The sequence below is a fragment of the Heteronotia binoei genome, chromosome 3 (assembly GCF_032191835.1).
Source record: "Heteronotia binoei isolate CCM8104 ecotype False Entrance Well chromosome 3, APGP_CSIRO_Hbin_v1, whole genome shotgun sequence".
Lineage (NCBI taxonomy): Eukaryota > Metazoa > Chordata > Lepidosauria > Squamata > Gekkonidae > Heteronotia > Heteronotia binoei.
In genome coordinates, this window is record NC_083225.1 from 129,263,375 (window position 1) to 129,283,477 (window position 20,103).

The 20,103-nt window shown below is 42.9% G+C and overlaps 1 protein-coding gene across 4 annotated transcripts in view; it reads left to right on the forward strand.

Moving 5' to 3' along the window:
- Positions 1 to 20,103, forward strand: part of CADM2 (cell adhesion molecule 2) — a 966,308-nt gene that overhangs the window by 713,577 nt on the left and 232,628 nt on the right. For all 4 annotated transcript variants that reach the window (XM_060234430.1, XM_060234429.1, XM_060234431.1 and 1 more), the window contains one exon: positions 19,385 to 19,475. In XM_060234430.1, the coding sequence (XP_060090413.1) occupies positions 19,385 to 19,475 (91 nt within the window). The remainder of the gene's footprint in view (positions 1 to 19,384; positions 19,476 to 20,103) is intronic.

The window sequence follows — 20,103 nt, forward strand, 5'->3', positions numbered from 1 at the left end:
AGTGCCACTGTGGGGAAAAATCTTGGCAGATATAAACCAGGGGAAACTGCCTGAATCACATTTCCAAATGGAATCTGACAGAAAAGAGAAAGGGCGGTTGCAGTGCTTCTGGATATTCCTAGTATGAGCCAATAGGCATATCAGGCAAGAAAATGTTTTCTTTAGACGTAGTCAGGGGAGACTGTGGACATTTATGTTACAGACTTCCCTAATAAAGGTAGGTCAAGTGAATTTGAACATGAACTGATGAGCTAATTGGACACAAGGGGTTTTTTTGTGGTTTAACTGGTAATCAGGCCAGAACAAGGTTCTTGCAAGAAATGGACTTTGCTGCAATTGAATAGTGATTATTCAGAGAGCTAATGAAAGCTGTGCTGCTTAAATGAAAAGTGTTAACAAGCCATGAAAGAACAGAACTACTTCTAATTAAAAATGGATACGCAATGCAAAATACCAATAGATGAAGAATAGTGGACACCAGGTTTGTACAAGGGGGGAAATGTACAACAGACAAGGCTGAGTGATTGTAAGGAGTGTCACTGTTATACTGTAAAGGAGTATACTGCAAGCAATACAATAACTTTACATCTAGTTTTGAAAACACATGTGTTGTATAAGAATTTGAGTTTGCTTGCCTAACTTGTTTCTTAGAACCAAAGCAGCTGTAGGAAAGCCATAGTTATTGTAAGAACTGCTGAGCTCAGTCTGAGACACAAGACTTGGCAACAAATATGCACATAACAGAGATGTTAATTCCAATTAAAATGTATGTTGGAAAAAGGCTAAGAATACATCTAGATCTATGAGAATTAGATGAGAAGGTTTCATTTATTGTCTTGAGTGAACAGCCTAGCAAATGAGAGGTTTCAAGATTTACATGGTGCTGATGGACAGTGGCAGCAGACAAGGAGGACTGTATGGTGCACAGCCCTGAAACATGAGCATTGTTGAGGGTCATGGCAGTGGAAGAACAGCCCCTAGATAAAAGTTTACTGATTGAACCTGATATACCAGTCACAAAAAACCCAGCCCTTAAATTATACAACAAAAGGGGGATGTTATATATTTAAAATCTGTGTAAAAACATAAAAACATAAGCGAAGCCATGTCAGATCAGGCCAATAGCCCATCCAGTCCAACACTCTGTGTCACAAAGTGGCCAAAAAACCCCAGGTGCCATCAGGAGGTCCATCAGTGGGAACAGAGCACTAGAGGCCCTCCCATTGTGCCCCCCCCAATAACTAAGAATACAAAGCATCACTGCCTCAGACAGAGTTCCAACAGTACGCTGTGGATAATGGCCACTAATAGACCTCTGATCCATATTCTTATCCATTCCCCTCTTAAAGCTGTCTATGCTTGTAACCGCCACCACCTCCTGTGGCAGTGAATTTCACATGTTAATCACCCTTTCAGTGAAGAAGTTCTTGCTTTTATCAGTTCTAACTCAACTGCTCAGCAATTTCATTGAATGCACATGAGTTCTTGTATTGTGAGAAAGGGAGAAAAGTACTTCTTTCTTACCTTCTCTATCCCATGCATAATCCTGTAAACCTCTATCATGTCATCCCACAATCGACGTTTCTCCAAGCTAAAGAGCCCCAAGCGTTTTAACCTTTTTTCATAGGGAAAGTGTTCCAAACCTTTAATCATTCTAGTTGCCCTTTTCTGCACTTTTTCCAATGTTATAATACCCTTTTTGAGGTGTGGTGGCCAGAATTGTACACAGTATTCCAAATGAGACCGCACCATCGATTTATACAGGGGCATTATGATACTGTCTTTGATAATGGTTTCTACCAACTTTCCTGGTATTGAAGTCAGACCGACTGATCTGTAATTTCCCGGATCTCCTCTGGAACCCTTTTTAACGATGGGGGTGACATTTGCTACCTTCCAGTCCTCAGGAATGGAGGCAGACTTCAATGAAATTATATATTTTTGTCAGGAGATCTACAAGTTCACCTTTGAGTTCTTTCAGAACTCTTGGATGTTATAGCAGCGCGCCTCGCGGTCTCACTGGTTCACTTCTATATGCGGTTTATAGCTACCCCAGCCCCTCTTCCGCCTCAGTTCTTCCTTTTGAATTTTACCTCGCGACTATGAAACGCAAGGGGTGGGTGTAATATGGATTTCTCACTACTACTACTACTAATAATAATAATAAATTTATTTTTGTATCCCGCCCTCCCCCGCCAAAGGCGGGTTCAGGGCGGCTCACAGACATGGAATTCCATGATTCAAGTAAAACAATGTAAACAACAGTTTTAAATATAATCAATTACATAATAAATTATTTAAAATAGATAAAATAGGTGCTATAAATTACTGTAAGTCATAATATCCACAAGATGGCTAAATGGCTACACGTCAAATTAGTCAGGTTCTGTCTCAAAAGCAAGCTGGAAAAGAAATGTTTTGCAAGACCTGCGGAATTGGTTCAGGTTCCGCAGGGCTCGTACCATCTCTGGAAGATGATTCCACCATCGAGGGGCCATTACTGAGAAGGCTTGCTCCCTGGTTGTCTTCAATCTAGCCTCTCTTGGCCCAGGGATTGTTAGAAGGTTTTGAGAGCTAGATCTCAGTGCTCTCTGGGGAACATATGGGGAGAGGCGGTCTCTTCGGGGGTTTTGTTTTGCTTTCAGATGAATATAAACTCAGTTTGTAGGGGACCACAGCAGCTTTGATAGTTTTCCCAATATACTGGCACCAGAGAACTTTAAAGTAAACCACAGAAATTTATTAACGTACACACACCGTTTTCAACTGGGGAATGGGAAATATATACATGGGCTATATTGTCTCTCAAGCAGTTAACAGTTTCTTCGTAGTTCAGGCTTTATAATATCAAGTTCGCTTGGGTCTTTCAGGTTTCACAGATCATACAGCTTTCACTCTCCAACACTATTCTGGGTTGGCCTCTTGGGTATAATGTGCCAAGTCCCTTAAGTCAACTGGTGTCTCTTCTCCCAGCCCTTCAGACTTCTAGACCTACATCTTTCCCTCAACCACCTCTTTAGCTCTTAAGAGAAGTGTCTCTGTGTCTGTGACCTCTCAGGTCTTTTACTGTGACTCTTCTCTAGTCACACACAGCCCCATGGCTGTCTTTATAGAGTGAACAGTGAACGTTGCTTCTCTCGAAGACTCTCCTCAGCTCCTGTCTCAGCTCCTTCTCAGACCAACTGCTCTCTTCAGCAGTCTCCCGCAGACTCTATCTATCACTAACTGCCCTCAGCCGTTAGCTGTCAATCACCTCTGAGAGTTCCGAGCACTCTGGCCCCCACCCTCAGATCACCTGATGCAGGCTCTATGCGTCCTTAGTTTTCTTGTTAACCCGTTCATTACCGTCACAGATGTATGCCATCCGGACCTGGTAACTTATTAGTTTTTAATTTATCTATCAGTTGTAGGACCTACTCTCTTGTCACCTCAGTCTGACTCAGGTCTTTCAACACTTCTTTCAAAATTAGCGGTTCTAGAGGGGGGAAACACTTCTCATCTTCCACAGTGAAGACGGAAGCAGAAAAATGCATTCAGCTTCTCAGCCATTTCCCTATCCTACTTCAGTAATCCTTTTACCCCTTGGTCATCCAAGGGCCCCATTGCCTCCCTGGTTGGTTTCCTGCTTCTAATATATTTGAAGAAATTTTTTATTGTTGGTCTTTATGTTTTTTGCAATATGCTCCTCATAGTCCCTTTTTGCCTGCCTGATCACAGACTTGCATTTGATTTGCCACACCCTGTGTTCACTTTTATTACCCTCACTTGGACTAACTTTCCATCACTCAAAGCAATCCTTCATACCTTTTATAGCTTCCATAACTTTGTTTGTTAACCATGCTGCCTTTTTTTATATACCTATCTGTGCCTTTTCTAACTTGTGGTGTATATTTTATCTGAGCTTCTAGAATTGTAGTTTTAAATGGCCTCCAAGATTCCCCAAGGGTTTTGACTCTATTTACCTTTCCTTTCAGTTTCCTCTTCACATGCCTCCTCATCTCAGAGAAGTTACCCTTTTTAAAGTTAAAAGTGATTGTGTTGGTCTTTTGGGGCAACTTCCTATTTATGCAAATAGTGAAATCAATAACATTATGGTCATTGCTCCCAAGTGGTGCAATCACTTTTACATCTCTCACCAGGTCTTGGACATTACTTTGGACCAAATCTAGGATTGCCCCACCCCTGGTAGGTTCTGTGACCATCTGCTCCATAGCATAGTCATTGATAGTGTCTAGAAACTCAATCTCTTTCTCCCAACCAGATTGACCCAATCAATCCATGAGTAGTTAAAATCACCTATTATAACACAATTTTTACATTTAGTTACTATCTTTAATTCTTTCATCATATAATCGTCTTCTATCTTTTGATCCGGTGGGCGATAACAAACTCCTATAGTTAAATTTTTTGGGGGGCCCACTCTTTTGACCCAAAGCATTTCTAGAAGGGAATCTACTTCTCTGACCTCCTCAATCTTACTGGACTGTATACCCTCTCTGTTATACAGAGCCACCCCACCTCCAATCCTTCCCTCTCTATCGTTCTGATATAATTTATATCCAAGAATCACCGTATCCCACTGATTCTCCTCATTCCACCAAGTTTCTGAAATTCCTACAATGTCTATGTTTTTCCCCAACACTAAGCTTTCCAACTCCCCAATTTTATCTCGGACGCTTTTAGCATTTGTATACAAACATCTATAATTTCCCAGGCAAGTTAGGCCCGCAACCTTCCTCTCGCTGCCTCGAGACTTTGAGAGACAGTCCATACTTTTTGTCACCATCTCAGTGGACAACTCTAATCCATTGCCTGGTAGAAAAGTAACAGCTAACCCATCATCTCTTTGAGATGAGTCCTCCCGAACCAAAGACATTTAATCTCCTCTCGGCTTTCCCCCAAGCTTCAGTTTAAAAACTGCTCTGCCACCTTTTTGATTTTAAGCTCCAGCAGCCTGGTTCCTTCTGGAGACAAGTGGAGACTGTCTCTTTTTGTACCGCTAGTTCCAAAAAGCATCCCAGTGCCTAACAAACTTAAACCCTTTCTGCTTACACCATCGTCTCATCCACGCATTGAGACTACTAATTTGTGCCTGTCTCTCCAGCGCTACACTTCTGAGAAGGCTACCTTGGAGGTCCTGGCCTTGAGTCTGATGCCTAGCAGCCTAAATTTTTCCGCCAGGACCTCACTACTGCATTTCCCCACATTGTTAGTGCCAACATGCACCATGACCACTGGCTCCTCCCCAGCATTGTCTATCAGCCTATCTACAATACGTGTAATGTCTGCTACCTTCGCACCAGGCAGGCAAGTTACCATATGGTCAGTATGCGGTTTTGCCACCCAGCTATCTAGTTGTCTAAGGATCGAATCACCAACTACCAAGACCCCCCTCCCCCTGCCCAGGGATGGTTCCTTGGCGCAAAAGGATACCCGCTCACCAACTGAAGAAGAGGTCCCTTCTGAGGGCGCATTCCCTGATCATCAGCACGGTGCCCTGTTCCCTCTCAACCCTCATGCTCCCTGGCAGCAATGGAACTGCCATGTTCAGAGTGGGGCTCATCTAACACATCCCCGAGAGTCTTCTCCGAGTGCCTAACTGACTGTCTCTGCTTCTCCAGTTCAGCCACCTTGGCCTCAAGGGTTCAAACTCGTTCCTTGAGGACCAGGAGCTCTTTGCATTGAGCACACACCCAAGACTTTTGTCCTGTGAGCAGATATTCATACATGTGACACTCAGTGCAAAACACTGGAAAGCCCCCACCCCCCTGCTGGCATTCTACCTTCATGATAGCTTTTTAAATATACAGTCCCCCTTTTAAATCCTTTTGTGTTTATGTGTTCTTCTTCTGGAAGGTCTGCTTACCTTTATTGGGAACACAAGGAAAGTCGGGATCCAGGTTTCTGGTCCTTCCTGGGCTGCTTATAAAGCCCCCAGGCTAAGAGCCACAGGCCAAGAGCCCTTTAGCTCTTGCCCTTCAGCTCATGACTCTGGCAAGGTGCAGCCTAGTAATGCAAAGAGGGTGGGGCCTCAGTCTGCCCCAGGCAACACAGACAATCCCAATGAGCAACCATCACCTACAATCAGCAACAATCACCTACAGCTCACTCAAAGCAAACAGCAGTTTCCCAGCAACCACACAAACTCGCACTCTCAGCAACTTCCCCCAGCTGTTTAGAAAGCCAAACATGCAAGTCTTGCAGCAGCGCTCCTTTCCCGCTCTCTCCCAGTTGTTTGGATATTTGAGATGCTAATGGTGGTAGGTGATGTTATCCTATTGATTAGGGACTTGATTAGTTTACAGGACATGTCTGTATTTTGAAGAAACTCTTGAGAATGCAATATAAGATTATTGGCTCCCAAGCACCAGTCATTTAATTTTGCCTGGCAGCCCATAGGGTGTGGAAGTTTCTCATGGATACCTGATTGTCTTATCATGAAATTGCATTTTTATTGCATTATCCTTATCAGGGCTTTTTTGGTTGAAAAAGCTCAGCATGAGCTCATTTGCATATTAGGCCACACCCCTGATGTCATCATTGTTTTGCACAGGCCTTTTTGTAGAAAAAGCCCAGAAGGAACTCATTTGCATATTAGGTCCCACCCCCTGACACCGAGCCAGCAGGAACTGTGTTCCTGTGCATTCCTCTTCAAACAGGTGTTCCTGTGCATTCCTCTTCAAACAGACCGTCCTCTTCAAACAGGCGTTCACCAATGACTGAGCTAATGTTTACTGCTAAATTAATAATGTTTACCGCCAATGTTAGTTTTAGTAATGTTTTGATTATTGATTGATTGGTTTTAATGTGAATTTAATGTTTTATTATTGTATTGTTTCACTTTTAAATGCTGTTAGTCGCCCTGAGCCTGCTCCGGCAGGGGAGGGCGGGATATAAATAAAATTCTACATTACATTACATTCCTACTCAACAAAAGCCCTGATCCTTATCCCAATTAATTGGTTTAATCTATATATATAAAGGCAAGTCTCCTGACCTACAAATGAAGACCCAGACAAAACTCCTGAACCTAGAAACTTGAAATTTGCGGAGAACATTACTTTCATGATGTAGACAGCCACTAAGAAAGGATTTTTAAAAATTTGACCCCTAAGGGCATAAAAAGGAGTAAAATGTGTTTCCCTATAAGAATACAGTGTGGCTTGGAGGCTGCTGCCTCTTACCTCTGCTTACAGAGACAGTTAGAGCAAAAGGTCATTTGCAGAAACCACCTAACTGGATGTCACCCCCAATATTCCAAAGCTCATTAGGCTTGCCAGCCTTCCCGTGCAGCCTGCCTGGTCTGAGTTACAGTTATAGGAAACTGCTGATAACATTCCATACCTCATCCCCCCCAACCCCAAAACAGTTGGAATACAGAAGTCATTTGTATATGCAGCCTGATGCATCCTCACCCACAACATCCTGTTTCAAACAATTTTATTAGTAACATACGGTAATAAATTTCAATTTCTTACATCATTAATAATTACTTTTTTATCTATCCCATATATTACTTTCTACCCACCCCTCCCCCCATTACTTGACCCCCGCTGGTGTTATATACTTAAAATCTTAATATTAAAGGTACCCTTAATAAGAACCAAAATTAATATCCTCCTCCCTCTTATACTTAGTCATTATCAAAAATTGTCCAATGTCCTTTTATTTTCCACTCTTTTTCTACGTATCTTCTGAACTTTTTCCACTCCATCATAAATACTTCTAAATCATAGTCTCTTAAGGTTCTTGTTAACTTGTCCATTTCACTCCATGTCATAACTTTTACAATCCAATCCCATTTCTCTGGTATTTTTTTCTTGCTTCCACAACTGTGCATACAATGTCCTAGCAGCTGAGAGCACCAGATTAAAGTTCTATCTTCTTTTGGAAATTTTTCCATTTGTAATCCCAACAGAAAAGTCTCTGCAACTTTGTTAAATTCGTATCCCAAGATCTTAGAAATCTCTTGTAGAATCATCTGCCAATACTTTTTCTTTCACAAGTCCACCACATATGGTAGAAAGAACCTTCATGATTTTTACATTTCCAACATTTATCTGGCATTTTATTATTCATCTTTGCCACACACCCACAACATTCTAAACAGTATGCATTTCCTATTGGGAGTCATTGAATGCATCCTGAGGTAAAATGCACCTCCCAGTCTTCCTCTAAAAATTCACTAGAGATTTTAAGTAAAAAACCAATATGGAAACTGAACTTGCAAACGATTAGGGGGAAATGATGCACAACCTTTTGAGGGTCCGTTTGGAAGTGAATCACTCACATGAAGTAGCACAGCTGCATTAGAGGAAGCTGCTTGAAGCTAGGACAGAACTGCTGGTAACCTGTTGCTGAGTGAGGAGAGCTTGTTTGCCTGTGGGTAGTTGCTGGCTCCACCCTCTGCTGTTACTCTGGCTGTTGAATCAAAGGTGGGTGGGGGCTTGAGCCTTTAATTTGCGAGGCTCATCCTTGCCAGAGGCAGAAGTCGCTCAGCTGCATTAGAGGAAGGTGCTTGGAGCTAGGAGAGAACTGCTGGTAAGATGAGTGTTGATTTGCTTTTCTAAAACTACTGGGGAGCATTACGTAGGGTTGCTGTGGGAGGGAACTGTGCGAGTGCTTGGTGCTTGCTGGGGAGGGGTTTCTGATTGCTTTTGTGTAGCTGTTGCTGAGTGAAGAGAGCTTGTTTGCCTGGGGGTAGTTACTGGCCCTACTCTCTGCTGTTGGTCTGGCTGTTGAGTCAGAGGTGAGTGGGGGCTTGAGCTTTTAATTTGCAAGGCTCATCCTTGCCAGAGGCACGAGCCGAAGGGCAAGAGCCAAAGGGCTCTTGGCCTGGTTGTTCTGTAGAAAGGTAGGTAGTTATTCACAAGTAGTCTCAACTGGCAGTTGGCAGTGGAATTTAAAGGGAAGACAAGATAAAGAAAATTTTGAAATGGATTGCAGCAGCATGGCTGGTGAGGGAGCAGAGGCAGTGACATGTAAAAGACTGTGGGATATTTGTATTTCTACCTGAGAGTAGCAGCAATTACATTTGCAGCTGGGCAGGGCATATTTCTAGGATGGAAAACCACCGCCTTCCCAAGATTGCTCTGTATGGCGAACTTTCCACCGGCCATCGAAATAGAGGGGCACCAAAGAAGAGGTACAAGGACTCCTTGAAGAAATCCCTTGGCACCTGTCGCATCAACCATCACCAGTGGTCAGACCTAACCTCAGATCGCAAAGCATGGAGGCACACCATCCACCAGGCTGTCTCTTCCTTTGAGAACGCACGCATAGCTGGTCTTGAGGACAAAAGGAGATTGAGGAAGAATCGCACTGCTACAGCACCAACCCCAAATCAGACTTTTCCCTGCAGCCACTGTGGCCGGACCTGCCTGTCCCGCATTGGTCTTGTCAGCCACCAGCGAGCCTGCAGCAGACGTGGACTACTGCACCCTTCTTAAATCTTTGTTCGTGAAGTCAAGCCGAGAGAGAGAGACCTGAGAGTAGCAGCAATTACATTTGCAGCAAGTGTAAATTAGTAGCCCTGCTAGAGGAGAAGATACATGATTGTCCACACTGCAGTGTATAAAGGAAGGTGAGGATTTTCTTGACAGAACACAAGAGGCACTCTTGAAAGGACAAGATGAGGGAGAGGAAGTGGTATCTCAGCAATTGGAAGAGAACCCAACACAAGAGGAGGGTTCCTGGAAAAATGTAACCCGAAGGAAGAAAATCAGATGTTCTCAGCCTCTGCTGCTCAGCAATAGGTTTCAGGATCTCCCCACAGGAACTGATTCTCAATCACTGGAACTAGGGATACTTCCCCAGCCTTCGCAAAGCTTGAACAAAGTTTCTCAGGATCCTGTGGATAAGAAGCCTGGAGCATCTACTCCCCAATATAGGGAGAGGAAGGTGGTGGTGATTGGAGACTCCTTGCTCAGAGGGGTGGAGCTCAAAGTGTGCTGACCAGACTTGTCATCCCGAGAGGTCTGCTGTCTGCCAGGTGCATGTATCCAGGATGTGACAGAAAGGATTGAAAGACTTATCAAGCCCATGGATTACTGTCCTTTCTTGCTGATGCACATGGGAATGAATTATACTGCCTGTCATAGCCCTAAATATATTAGAAAAGACTATGTGGCTTTAGGTTAGAAGATGAAGGAGCTAGGCACACAAGTTGTGTTCTCATCAGTTCTTCCTGTTGAAGGCCGTGGCTTAAGATGAGAAAGAAGAATATTTCAAATAAACAACTGGCTACATCGATGGTGTCTTCAGGAAAGATTTGGATTTCTGGACAATGGCATACACTTTCAAGATGGTGGTCTTCTATAGGGAGATAGGGAAAAGGGTGTTTGTTAACAGCCTTGCTTACCTAATAAGGAGGGCTTTAAACTAAATTGTATGGGGGAGTGAGGCAGTAATTCAAAGCCTCGTATGATGCCAGAAACTGGGGATAAGAACACTAATGATTCGCAGAGAGTGGTGCATACACTAGGTAATTAACTTGCAGGTATGTATGGAAACTAAACACTCAGGATGCATAAAACATGAATTCCGATGCTTCTACACTAATGCACAGAATATGGGAAACAAACAGGAGGAAATGGAAGTCCTAATACAGGAAGGAGACTATGACATAATAGGCCTTACTGAAACTTGGTGGGATGACACTCACAGCTTCAATATTAGGATTCAGCTTCAATATTAGGATTAAAAGAGACAGACAATTGAGAGAGGGCGGAGGCTAGCAGTATATGTGAAGGAGGTATATACTTGTGAGGAAATATGTAGATCGGAGCATGGCAGCTCAGTTGAGAGTCTCTGGATAAAAAATAAAAGGAGTAAGAAATAACAGTGATATTATTGTGGGTCTGCTATAGACCACCAAGCCAGGCAGAAGACTTGGATGAGATACTCCTACAACAGATTGCAAAGTTCTCCAAGAGAAGGGATACAATTGTCATGGGAGATTTCAGTTACCCAGATTTCTCTTCGAAGTCCAACTCAGCTAAAAATGAAAAGTCAAATAGATTCCTGACTTGTCTTGCTGACAACTTTTTTCTCCAGGAAGTGAAGAAGGAAACAAGTGGATCTGCTATCTTGGATTTGATTCTCACCAACAAGGAATAATTGATTGAAGAAGTGGAAATAGTGGGCACCCTGGGCAGTAGTGACAATGTGATTTTAGAAATTACAGTCTTAGGAAAAGGAAAAGCTATATGTTATCAGACTTATAGATTGGACTTCAGAAAGGCAAACTTTGATAAACTTAGAACTATGCTGGGTAAAATCCCATGGTCAGAAATACTTAGAAAGAAGGGGGTTCAAGAGGGGTGCGAGTTTCTTAAAAGCGAAATACTGAAAGCGCAATCACAGACAATTCCTATCAGAAGAAAAAATGGAAGAAGCCTAATGAAGCCAACTTGACTCCATAAACAGTTCTCTAAAGACTTGAGAAATAAAAAAGACTCCTTTAGGAATTGGAAGGAGGGCCTTATAACCAAGGATGAATATAAACAAATCACCAGTGCTTGTAGAGAAAAAGTTAGGAAAGCTAAAGCTCAAAGATGCTAAAGATGCTAAAAACAACAAAAAAGGGTTCTTTTCTTATGTTCAGAGTAAGAAAAAGAGCAAGGACATGGCAGGCCCATTGAGAGGGCAGGAAAGTGAAATTGTAACAGGTAATGAAGAGAGGGCAGAACTGCTCAATTCCTACTTTTCCTCAATCTTCTCTTCTGAGGGAAACAGTGCTCAACATGGCAAAAACAGAATATATAATGAGGGTATGAAGTTCCAACCTAGGATCAGTATAGGGGTAGTACATAAACACCTAGTTTCTTTAAATGAAACTAAGTTCTCAGGGCTGGATGAACTACATCCAAGGGTTCTAAAAGAGCTTGCAGATGTAATTTCTGAGCCTCTGGCTATTATTTTTGAGAATTCTTGGGGAACAGGAGAGGTGTCGGAAGATGGAGACGGGCAAATGTTGTCCCCGTCTTCAAAAAGGGGGGAAAGGAGGATCCGGGTAACCACCAACCTGTCAGCTTGACATCTATCCCTGGAAAAGTTTTAGAACAAATCATCAGTCAGTCAGTCAGTCCTGGAACATTTAGAAAGGATTGCTGTGATTACTAAGAGCCAGAATGGGTTTCTCAAGAACAAGTCATGTCAGACTAACATGATCTCTTTTTTTGAGAAAGTGACTACCTTGCTGGATCAAGGGAATGCTGTAGACATCGTTTATCTTGATTTCAGTAAGGTTTTTGATAAGGTTCCACATACTGTCTTTGTTGACAAGTTGGTAAAATGTGGTTTGGAACCTGTTACCATTCTGCAACTGGTTGACAGATTGCACCCAAAGAATGCTTCTGAATGGTTCTTCATCCTCTTGGAGAGGAGTGACAAGTGGAGGGCCTCAAGGATCTGTCCTGGGACCTGTTTTGTTCAACATCTTTATAAATGATTTGGATGAATGAATATAGGGAATGCTTATTAAATTTCCTGATGATACTAAATTGGGAGGGGTTGCAAATACAGTAGAAGACAGAAACAGAATACAGGATGACTTTGACAGGCTGGAAAACTGGACTAAAACCAATAAAATGAATTTGAACAGGGATAAATGCAAAGTTCTGCATTTATGTAGGAAAAATCCCATGCATAGTTACAGGATGGGGAAGACTTGTCTTAGCAGTAGTATGTGTGAAAAGGATCTCGGGGTCTTAGTGGATCATACGCTGAACATGAGTCAACAGTGTGATGTGGTGGCTAAAAAGGCAAATGCAATTTTGGGCTGTATCAACAGAAGTATAGTGTCCAGATCACGTGAAGTGATAGTATTGCTTTACTTTGCTCTGGTAAGACCTCACCTGGAGTATTGTGTTCAGTTTTGGGCACCACATTTTAAGAAGGATATACAGAAGCTGGAACTGGTCCAGAGGAGGGTGGCGAAGATGGTGACGGGTCTGGAGAAGCTGAGAATGTTTAGCCTGGAGAGGAGGCGGCTGAGAGGTGATATGATCACCATCTTCAAGTACTTGAAGGGTTGTCATATAGAGGATGCTGTGGAATTGTTTTCTGTGGCCCCACAAGACAGGACCAGAACCAATGGGTTGAAATTTAATCAAAAGAGTTTCTGACTCAACATTAGAAAGAACTTCCTGACCATTAGAGCAGTTCCTCAGTGGAACAGGCTTCCTTGGGAGAGGGTGGGCTCTCCTTTCTTGGAGGTTTTTAAACAGAGGCTGGATGGCCATCTGACAACAATGAAGATCCTGTGAATTTAGGGGGAGGTGTTTGTGAGTTTCCTGAATTGTGCAGGGGGTTGGACTAGATGACCCTGGAGGTCCCTTCCAACTTTATGATTCTATGAACATTCCAAATTGTCCACCACACCACTGCTCCTTCAGGCCAACTGCCCTACACACCTCTCAAAGCCATCACCTCTTACTACCCTCAAGAAAACTCCTGGCAGACATTGTATATGATACACCAATGCTACAAGGAGAAAGGAATTTAGAGATGCAGCAAAGAAATTTGCAAATAGTTCTTACATACTGTAGCAAAGCATGGGTATCAAGCTAGTCCAAGATAAGTCTTCCTCTAGTTGATGGGATCTTGAAGTGTAGGATGCTTCAGGGATACAATTGTCATGTTCTCCAGCACTACCCTCAATGCATTGTAAACCAAGATACCAACCTGCTTTCTTTAAGGAAAGCAGGGAATTTACAATATCAATTAAAACAGTGTTTGAAACAGACAAACCAGTATTTGCATGACTAGCTAAAAACAGAATCCTGGTTTCACAAATTAACCATAGCTAAAATGAATTTGGTAAAATGAACAGCCATGGTACAGTCCAGAAGTCATAGATTTAGATTTATTAGATTTATATCCCGGCCTGCCCACCAAAGCAGACTCAGGGCGGCTCACAACCAATAAAATTACAATAAACAATTTGACCACATTAGTTACATATCATAATTAAAATTAAACAGTTAAAACAGTTTGACGCTAATATCATTTGGTGTCATTTAATTTCTAATGGCGTTCAGTGCTTATTAGGTATCAATCCCTACTACTATATTGGCAATTCAATAACAATTAAAGGCTAGCCGGAATATTGTTGTCTTGCAGGCCTGTGGAAGTGGGCGAGGTCCCGTAAGGCCCTAATCTCCTCTGGCAGTTGGTTCCACCAATAGGGGGAAGCAATCGAGAAGGCTCTTTCTCTGGTGGATTTCAATCTTGCCTCTTTCGGCCCGGGGATCACTTAATAGATTTTGTCTTCCAGATCTAAGTACCCTCTGGGGAACGTGTGGGGAGAGACAGTCCTCAGCCATATAGGACTTTAAAGGTAATGACCAGCACCTTGTAGCGAATCCAGTATACTATTGTATTGGTGAACTATCAACCGGTATCGAACCTTCCCTTTCTGGGTAAGGTCATAGAGCGGGCGGTGGCAACTCAGCTACAGGGATTCCTAGATGACACTTCCACACTAGATCCATTCCAGTCCGGCTTTTGACCAGGTCACGGGACGGAGACAGTTCTGGTCGCCCTCATAGATGACCTCATGCGACATCTGGATCGGGGTAGCTCAGCGGTGCTGTTATTATTAGATCTGTTGGCCGCATTTGATATGGTTGACCATCAGCTACTGACTAGCCGCCTTGCCGACGTGGGGATTCAGGGGTCTGCCTTACAGTGGTTGGCCTCTTTCCTTCAAGATGGGGACAAGGCACCCACTTATATGTAATGTGCCACAGGGTGCAGTTCTGTCCCCGATGTTATTTAGCATCTATATGCGCCCCCTTGCTCAGATTTTCAGAAGGTATGGGCAGGGATGTTACCAATATGCAGATGACACCCAGCTCTATCTATTGATGGGTGGTCACTCTGACTGTACCCCGGAAAATCTAGACCTGGCTTTTCAAGCTGTAGCATCTTGGCTCAGGCTGAGTCGGTTGAAGTTCAATCCAATGAAGATGGAGGTTCTCTATCTGAGTCAGGGTGGTCCAGGGGGGGAGATCCCTATGCCGGCTCTTGATGGGGTGTCACTAATCCCGGCCCTCAAGGTCAAAAGCTTGGGTGTGCTCCTGGAGTCCTCTCTTACAATGGAGGCCCAGGTAGCAGCCACTACTAGATCCGCCTTTTTTCATCTTCGGCGGGTGTGGCAGTTGGCCCCCTTCCTGGAGCACAACGACTTAGCACTGGTAATCCATGCTACAGTCACCTCAAGAATAGATTACTGTAACACTCTCTACATGGGGCTACCCTTGGCGCGGACCCAGAAACTAAAGCTAGTGCAGAACACTGCAGTGCGGCTGCTAATGGGGCTCCCCCGGTGGGAGCACATTCGGCCAGTGCTGAGAGAGCTGCACTGGCTACCTATTGTGTTCTGAGTCCATTTCAAGGTGTTGGTATTGACCTTTAAAGCCCTCTATGGTCAGAGGCCTGTCTATCTACGGGACCGCCTTTCCCCACACGTTCCCCGGAGAGCACTGCATTCAGGGACAAAAAATCTGTTGTCCATCCCTGGACCAAGGGAGGCTAGGTTGCGGCAGACGCGAGCTAGGGCCTTCTCGGTGGCAGTGCCAGAATTGTGGAATACTCTCCCAGAGGCCATAAGGGCCCTGCGGGATCTTTCCACTTTCCGCAGGGCTTGTAAGACCGAACTGTTTCGACAGGCCTTTGATATCTAACCTAATTTGGGAGAGAGCTGCCACTCTACACCATTACAGAGTACCATGATCACCATTTACATTTATATTTATGTTAAATTATATCAGTGATACAGCACCAAAAATGCAATGGAATGTTTTAATGTTTAAGTGTTTTAAATAATTTTAAATTGTAGTTTTATTGGTTAAATTGTAAAAATGTATGTTGTTAGCCGCCCTGAGTCCGCTTGCGGAGAGGGTGGGATAGAAATATAAATAAATAAATAAATAAATAAAGGCCGCCAATGCAGTTCCTAAAGCCCCAGCTTTATGTGCTCCCACCTGGGGAGCCCCAATAACAGCCTGGTTGCCACGTTCTGTACTAGCTGTCGTTTCTGGATTCGAGACAGGGGCAGCCCCATGTAGAAGGCATTACAGTAGTCCAATCTCAAGGTGACTGTAGCGTGGATCACAGTTGCTGATAGGACAGTTACATTATAACTGTAAATGTTCCTATTGCTATTTGATTTCTAATCCTTTTAACACTGCTTGTTTTCTAAATGCATTCTAAAGTAATTGAAGAATCTGATCTGCTGCTGATTATCATTTATTCTATGAATGTTAATATTTTCCTCCTACTGTAAATATAACAAAATATTGAGTAATGGCTAATCATGTTTTGAATTATTTCTGATACACTATCATAGTTTTGTTATGATGTTTTTCTTCTTCCCTTCCTTCCCTTAACTTATCAGATATATATAAAAAAATCTTTAAATAATTGTTGAATGACAAGTAACTACTTTAAAAAATAAAGCTTTTATATCCATTCTTACATTGTTTAGAAAAGTTTATTTAGTTATACTTCACTCCTACTTCTTCAATTTAGATTTTGATAAGAACTTGTCATCACCTTAAAACATATCTAAAGTTATGCACTTCTAAAGAATCATAAGTAGTGTGGCAAAGTTTTTGAATGGTTGGATTGAACTGAGTATTATGAGTTGCCATTGATTTTTTCCTTCAAAAGGAATGGGCAAGGGACATCTAAGTGAAAGTAGGGAAGCAGGAGAGAAGATTAATATTTTCTTTGTGTTATCCACTACAGCCCCAAGTTCTCTTTTCCTTTCAATTTCCACCACTTCAGACCCAATCAATATGTACATCACCTCTCACTTATTTGTCGTTCACATTTTTGCCTGTTCACCCACTCAGGAGAAATCTCTGCAATGAAAAGGGTGTAGAGGACATCTTATTTGCTGTTTCATCAGCACAACTACTGATGGGAGTGGCAGGAAGGGTGCTTGTGCTGTCTTCTCACTTTTTATGGTTTCTTCCCAGTGCGCTGGACCACCCAACATGGATGTTACTCTATGCAAATCCCACAACTTCCTCAAATCAACTCCACCAGTGCTGGAGAAAACTAGGAGGGGATGCCTTTCATTTGCCTTGTACCTATCTTATAACTAGGAATTCTATGAAAAGTACTGTAGTGCCTATTTAGAAAATGCCTCTGGGGCAGATGTGTTGCCCTTTTCTTATACTAATGCAACTTCCATTTTTACGATATGTGGGGACATGACCTTATATTATGAATAACTGAAGATAATATAATATACTGCAGTTTTGCACACACAGACACAAAACATGTGCCACTTAATGGTCCTCTGAGAACTTAGACTTTGCCCTCTCCTGTAACAGCCTCCCAAAATATTTTATTTATTTTGATTTACTAGATACCCTTCCTTGAAAGCAGGGCTCAGGGCAGCTTACATCAAAAATGAATACATACATAGTAGGATTCTAGGATTCTCTCTCTCTCTCTCTCGGCTTGACTTCGCGAACGAAGATTTAAGAAGGGTGCAGTAGTCCACGTCTGCTGCAGGCTCGCTGGTGGCTGACAAGACCAATGCGGGACAGGCAGATCCGGCCACAGTGGCTGCAGGGAAAAGTCTGATTTGGGGTTGGTGCTGTAGCAGTGCGATTCTTCCTCAATCTCCTTTTGTCCTCAAGACCAGCTATGCGTGCGTTCTCAAAGGAAGAGACAGCCTGGTGGATGGTGTGCCTCCATGCTTTGCGATCTGAGGCTAGGTCAGACCACTGGTGATGGTTGATGCGACAGGTGCCAAGGGATTTCTTCAAGGAGTCCTTGTACCTCTTCTTTGGTGCCCCTCTATTTCGATGGCCGGTGGAAAGTTCGCCATACAGAGCAATCTTGGGAAGGCGGTGGTTTTCCATCCTAGAAATATGCCCTGCCCAGCGCAGCTGCGTCTTCAACAGCAGTGCTTCGATGCTTGTATCTCCGCCCTCTTGAGGACTTCAGTGTTGGTCACAAAGTCACTCCAGTGGATGTTGAGGATGGTGCAAAGGCAGCGCTGATGAAAGCGCTCAAGGAGTCGCAGGTGATGACGGTATAAAACCCACGATTCGGAGCCGTAGATGAGGGTTGTCATCACAACCGCTTTGTAAACATTGATCTTTGTGCCTTTTTTCAGATGCTTGTTGCTCCACACTCTTTTGTGCAGTCGGCCAAATGCACGGTTTGCCTTTGCCAGCCTGTTGTCAATCTCCTTGTCGATCTTGGCATCTGAGGAGATGATGCACCCCAGGTAGCTGAACTGCTGGACTGTCTTCAGTACTGATTCACCCACAGTGATGCAGGGAGGGTGATAATCTTCCTGGGGTGCAGGCTGGTGGAGAACTTCTGTCTTCTTCAGACTAACTTCTAGGCCAAATAGCTTGGCAGCCTCTGCAAAGCAGGACGTCATATGCTGCAGTGCTGATACCGAGTGGGAGACGAGTGCAGCATCATCAGCAAATAGTAGCTCTCGGATGAGTTTTTCCATTGTCTTGGAGTGAGCCTTTAGTCGCCTCAGGTTGAACAGGCTGCCATCAGTGCGATAGCAGATGTAGACACCATCGTCATCACCTAGATCTACTGCGGCTTAAAATAATATTAAATTAATAAAATAGGATTAAAATAATATTAAAATACATTAAAATAATTCATCCAAAACCAACAACAATTCAACATCCACCAGCCCCCTGGTTAGAAGGAATATGGAGAAAAATGGGGAGGTGGGAGTAAGAGAGTGCCAGACCACTGCTTGACTGAACCAAATGCCTGGCAGAAAATCACTGCCTTTCAAGCCCTACAGAAACATAATAAATACTATAGGGCACAGATGTTCTCTGGCAGAGAGTTTCATCAGGCAGGGGCCAGGGTAGAAAAGGCTCTGACCCTAGTCAAGGACAGCCAGATCTCTTTCTGGCTGGGGACCACCAAGAGGTTCTTATTGCTGGAGCGTAACACTTTTCCTGGGGCATATTGAGAGAGGCAGTCCTGAAGATATGTAGGTCCCTGACCGCTGATGGTCTTAAAAATAAGCATCAAGACCTTGAACCAGATTCATTTCTCTACTGGAAGCCAGTGCAGCTTCTGCAGCACTAGTTGAATAGGTGCTGTTCAAGGGGTCCCTGTAAGGACCCACATGACCACATACTGGATCAGCTGAAGCTTCCAGGTCAAGTGCAAGGGTAGACCAGCATAGAGTGAATCATCGTAGTCTATCCTGGAGGTGACTGTTGTTTGGATTACTGTGGCTAGGTCAGGGTGAGACAGGTAGGCAGCCAATTTGATATCCGAATATAAGGAATATCTGAATTTACTTTAATCATTTACATAGTACAGCATGTTGATGTAAAAATGTTATTTAATACAGCATTTTTTTTTCCAGATATACCTTCAGTTAAAATTATACCTTCCACATCATGGCCTGAAGAAGGACAATCTATAACTTTGATTTGTGAATCCAAAGGAAAACCACTGTAAGTCATTTAACAAGCAATATATTTTTGTTATTTTCTTTATTCTCTTTTGATTGCAGTATCTAACTGCAAAACTCTGTGTTTTCCCCCCTCTTGTCCTGGGGTGTAAAGTGATCTCTGGTACAGAAAAACCCTTGAAGCCTGTCTTCATAAAGTGTCTGTGGAAGACTGATCTTTTATTTTGTCATTTATTTTTGTTTTGGGAAAGCATTCCTGCTGTGTATATTTTAAAAGTAAGCTATTTCAACCTGAAAGGATTGCAGGCTTATTTCCTGTTCATATCATCAGTCTGATGATGGGTACATATTCTGACGGCTTATTATCTGATGAAAAACTTTGAAAATCAACACCTTTTTTAACACCAAAATGCTGAACTCTGCCTGCTTTGGTTGTCAGTTACATGGTAATTGGAATTATAATGATATATGCAAATTATCTTTTCAACTATCTCTCTTTTTAAAAATAGCTTTAAGGTTCTGAAGTTTTTGTTAAGACTGACCAGAAAGTTGTTTACTCATTTCTACACAAACCTTAAGGTAATCTTGCACATTGACTCTGTCATTTGAAATGAGCATTCAAAACAGTTTGTTTCTTATAAGGTAATCATAACTGTCAGCTATAACCCCTT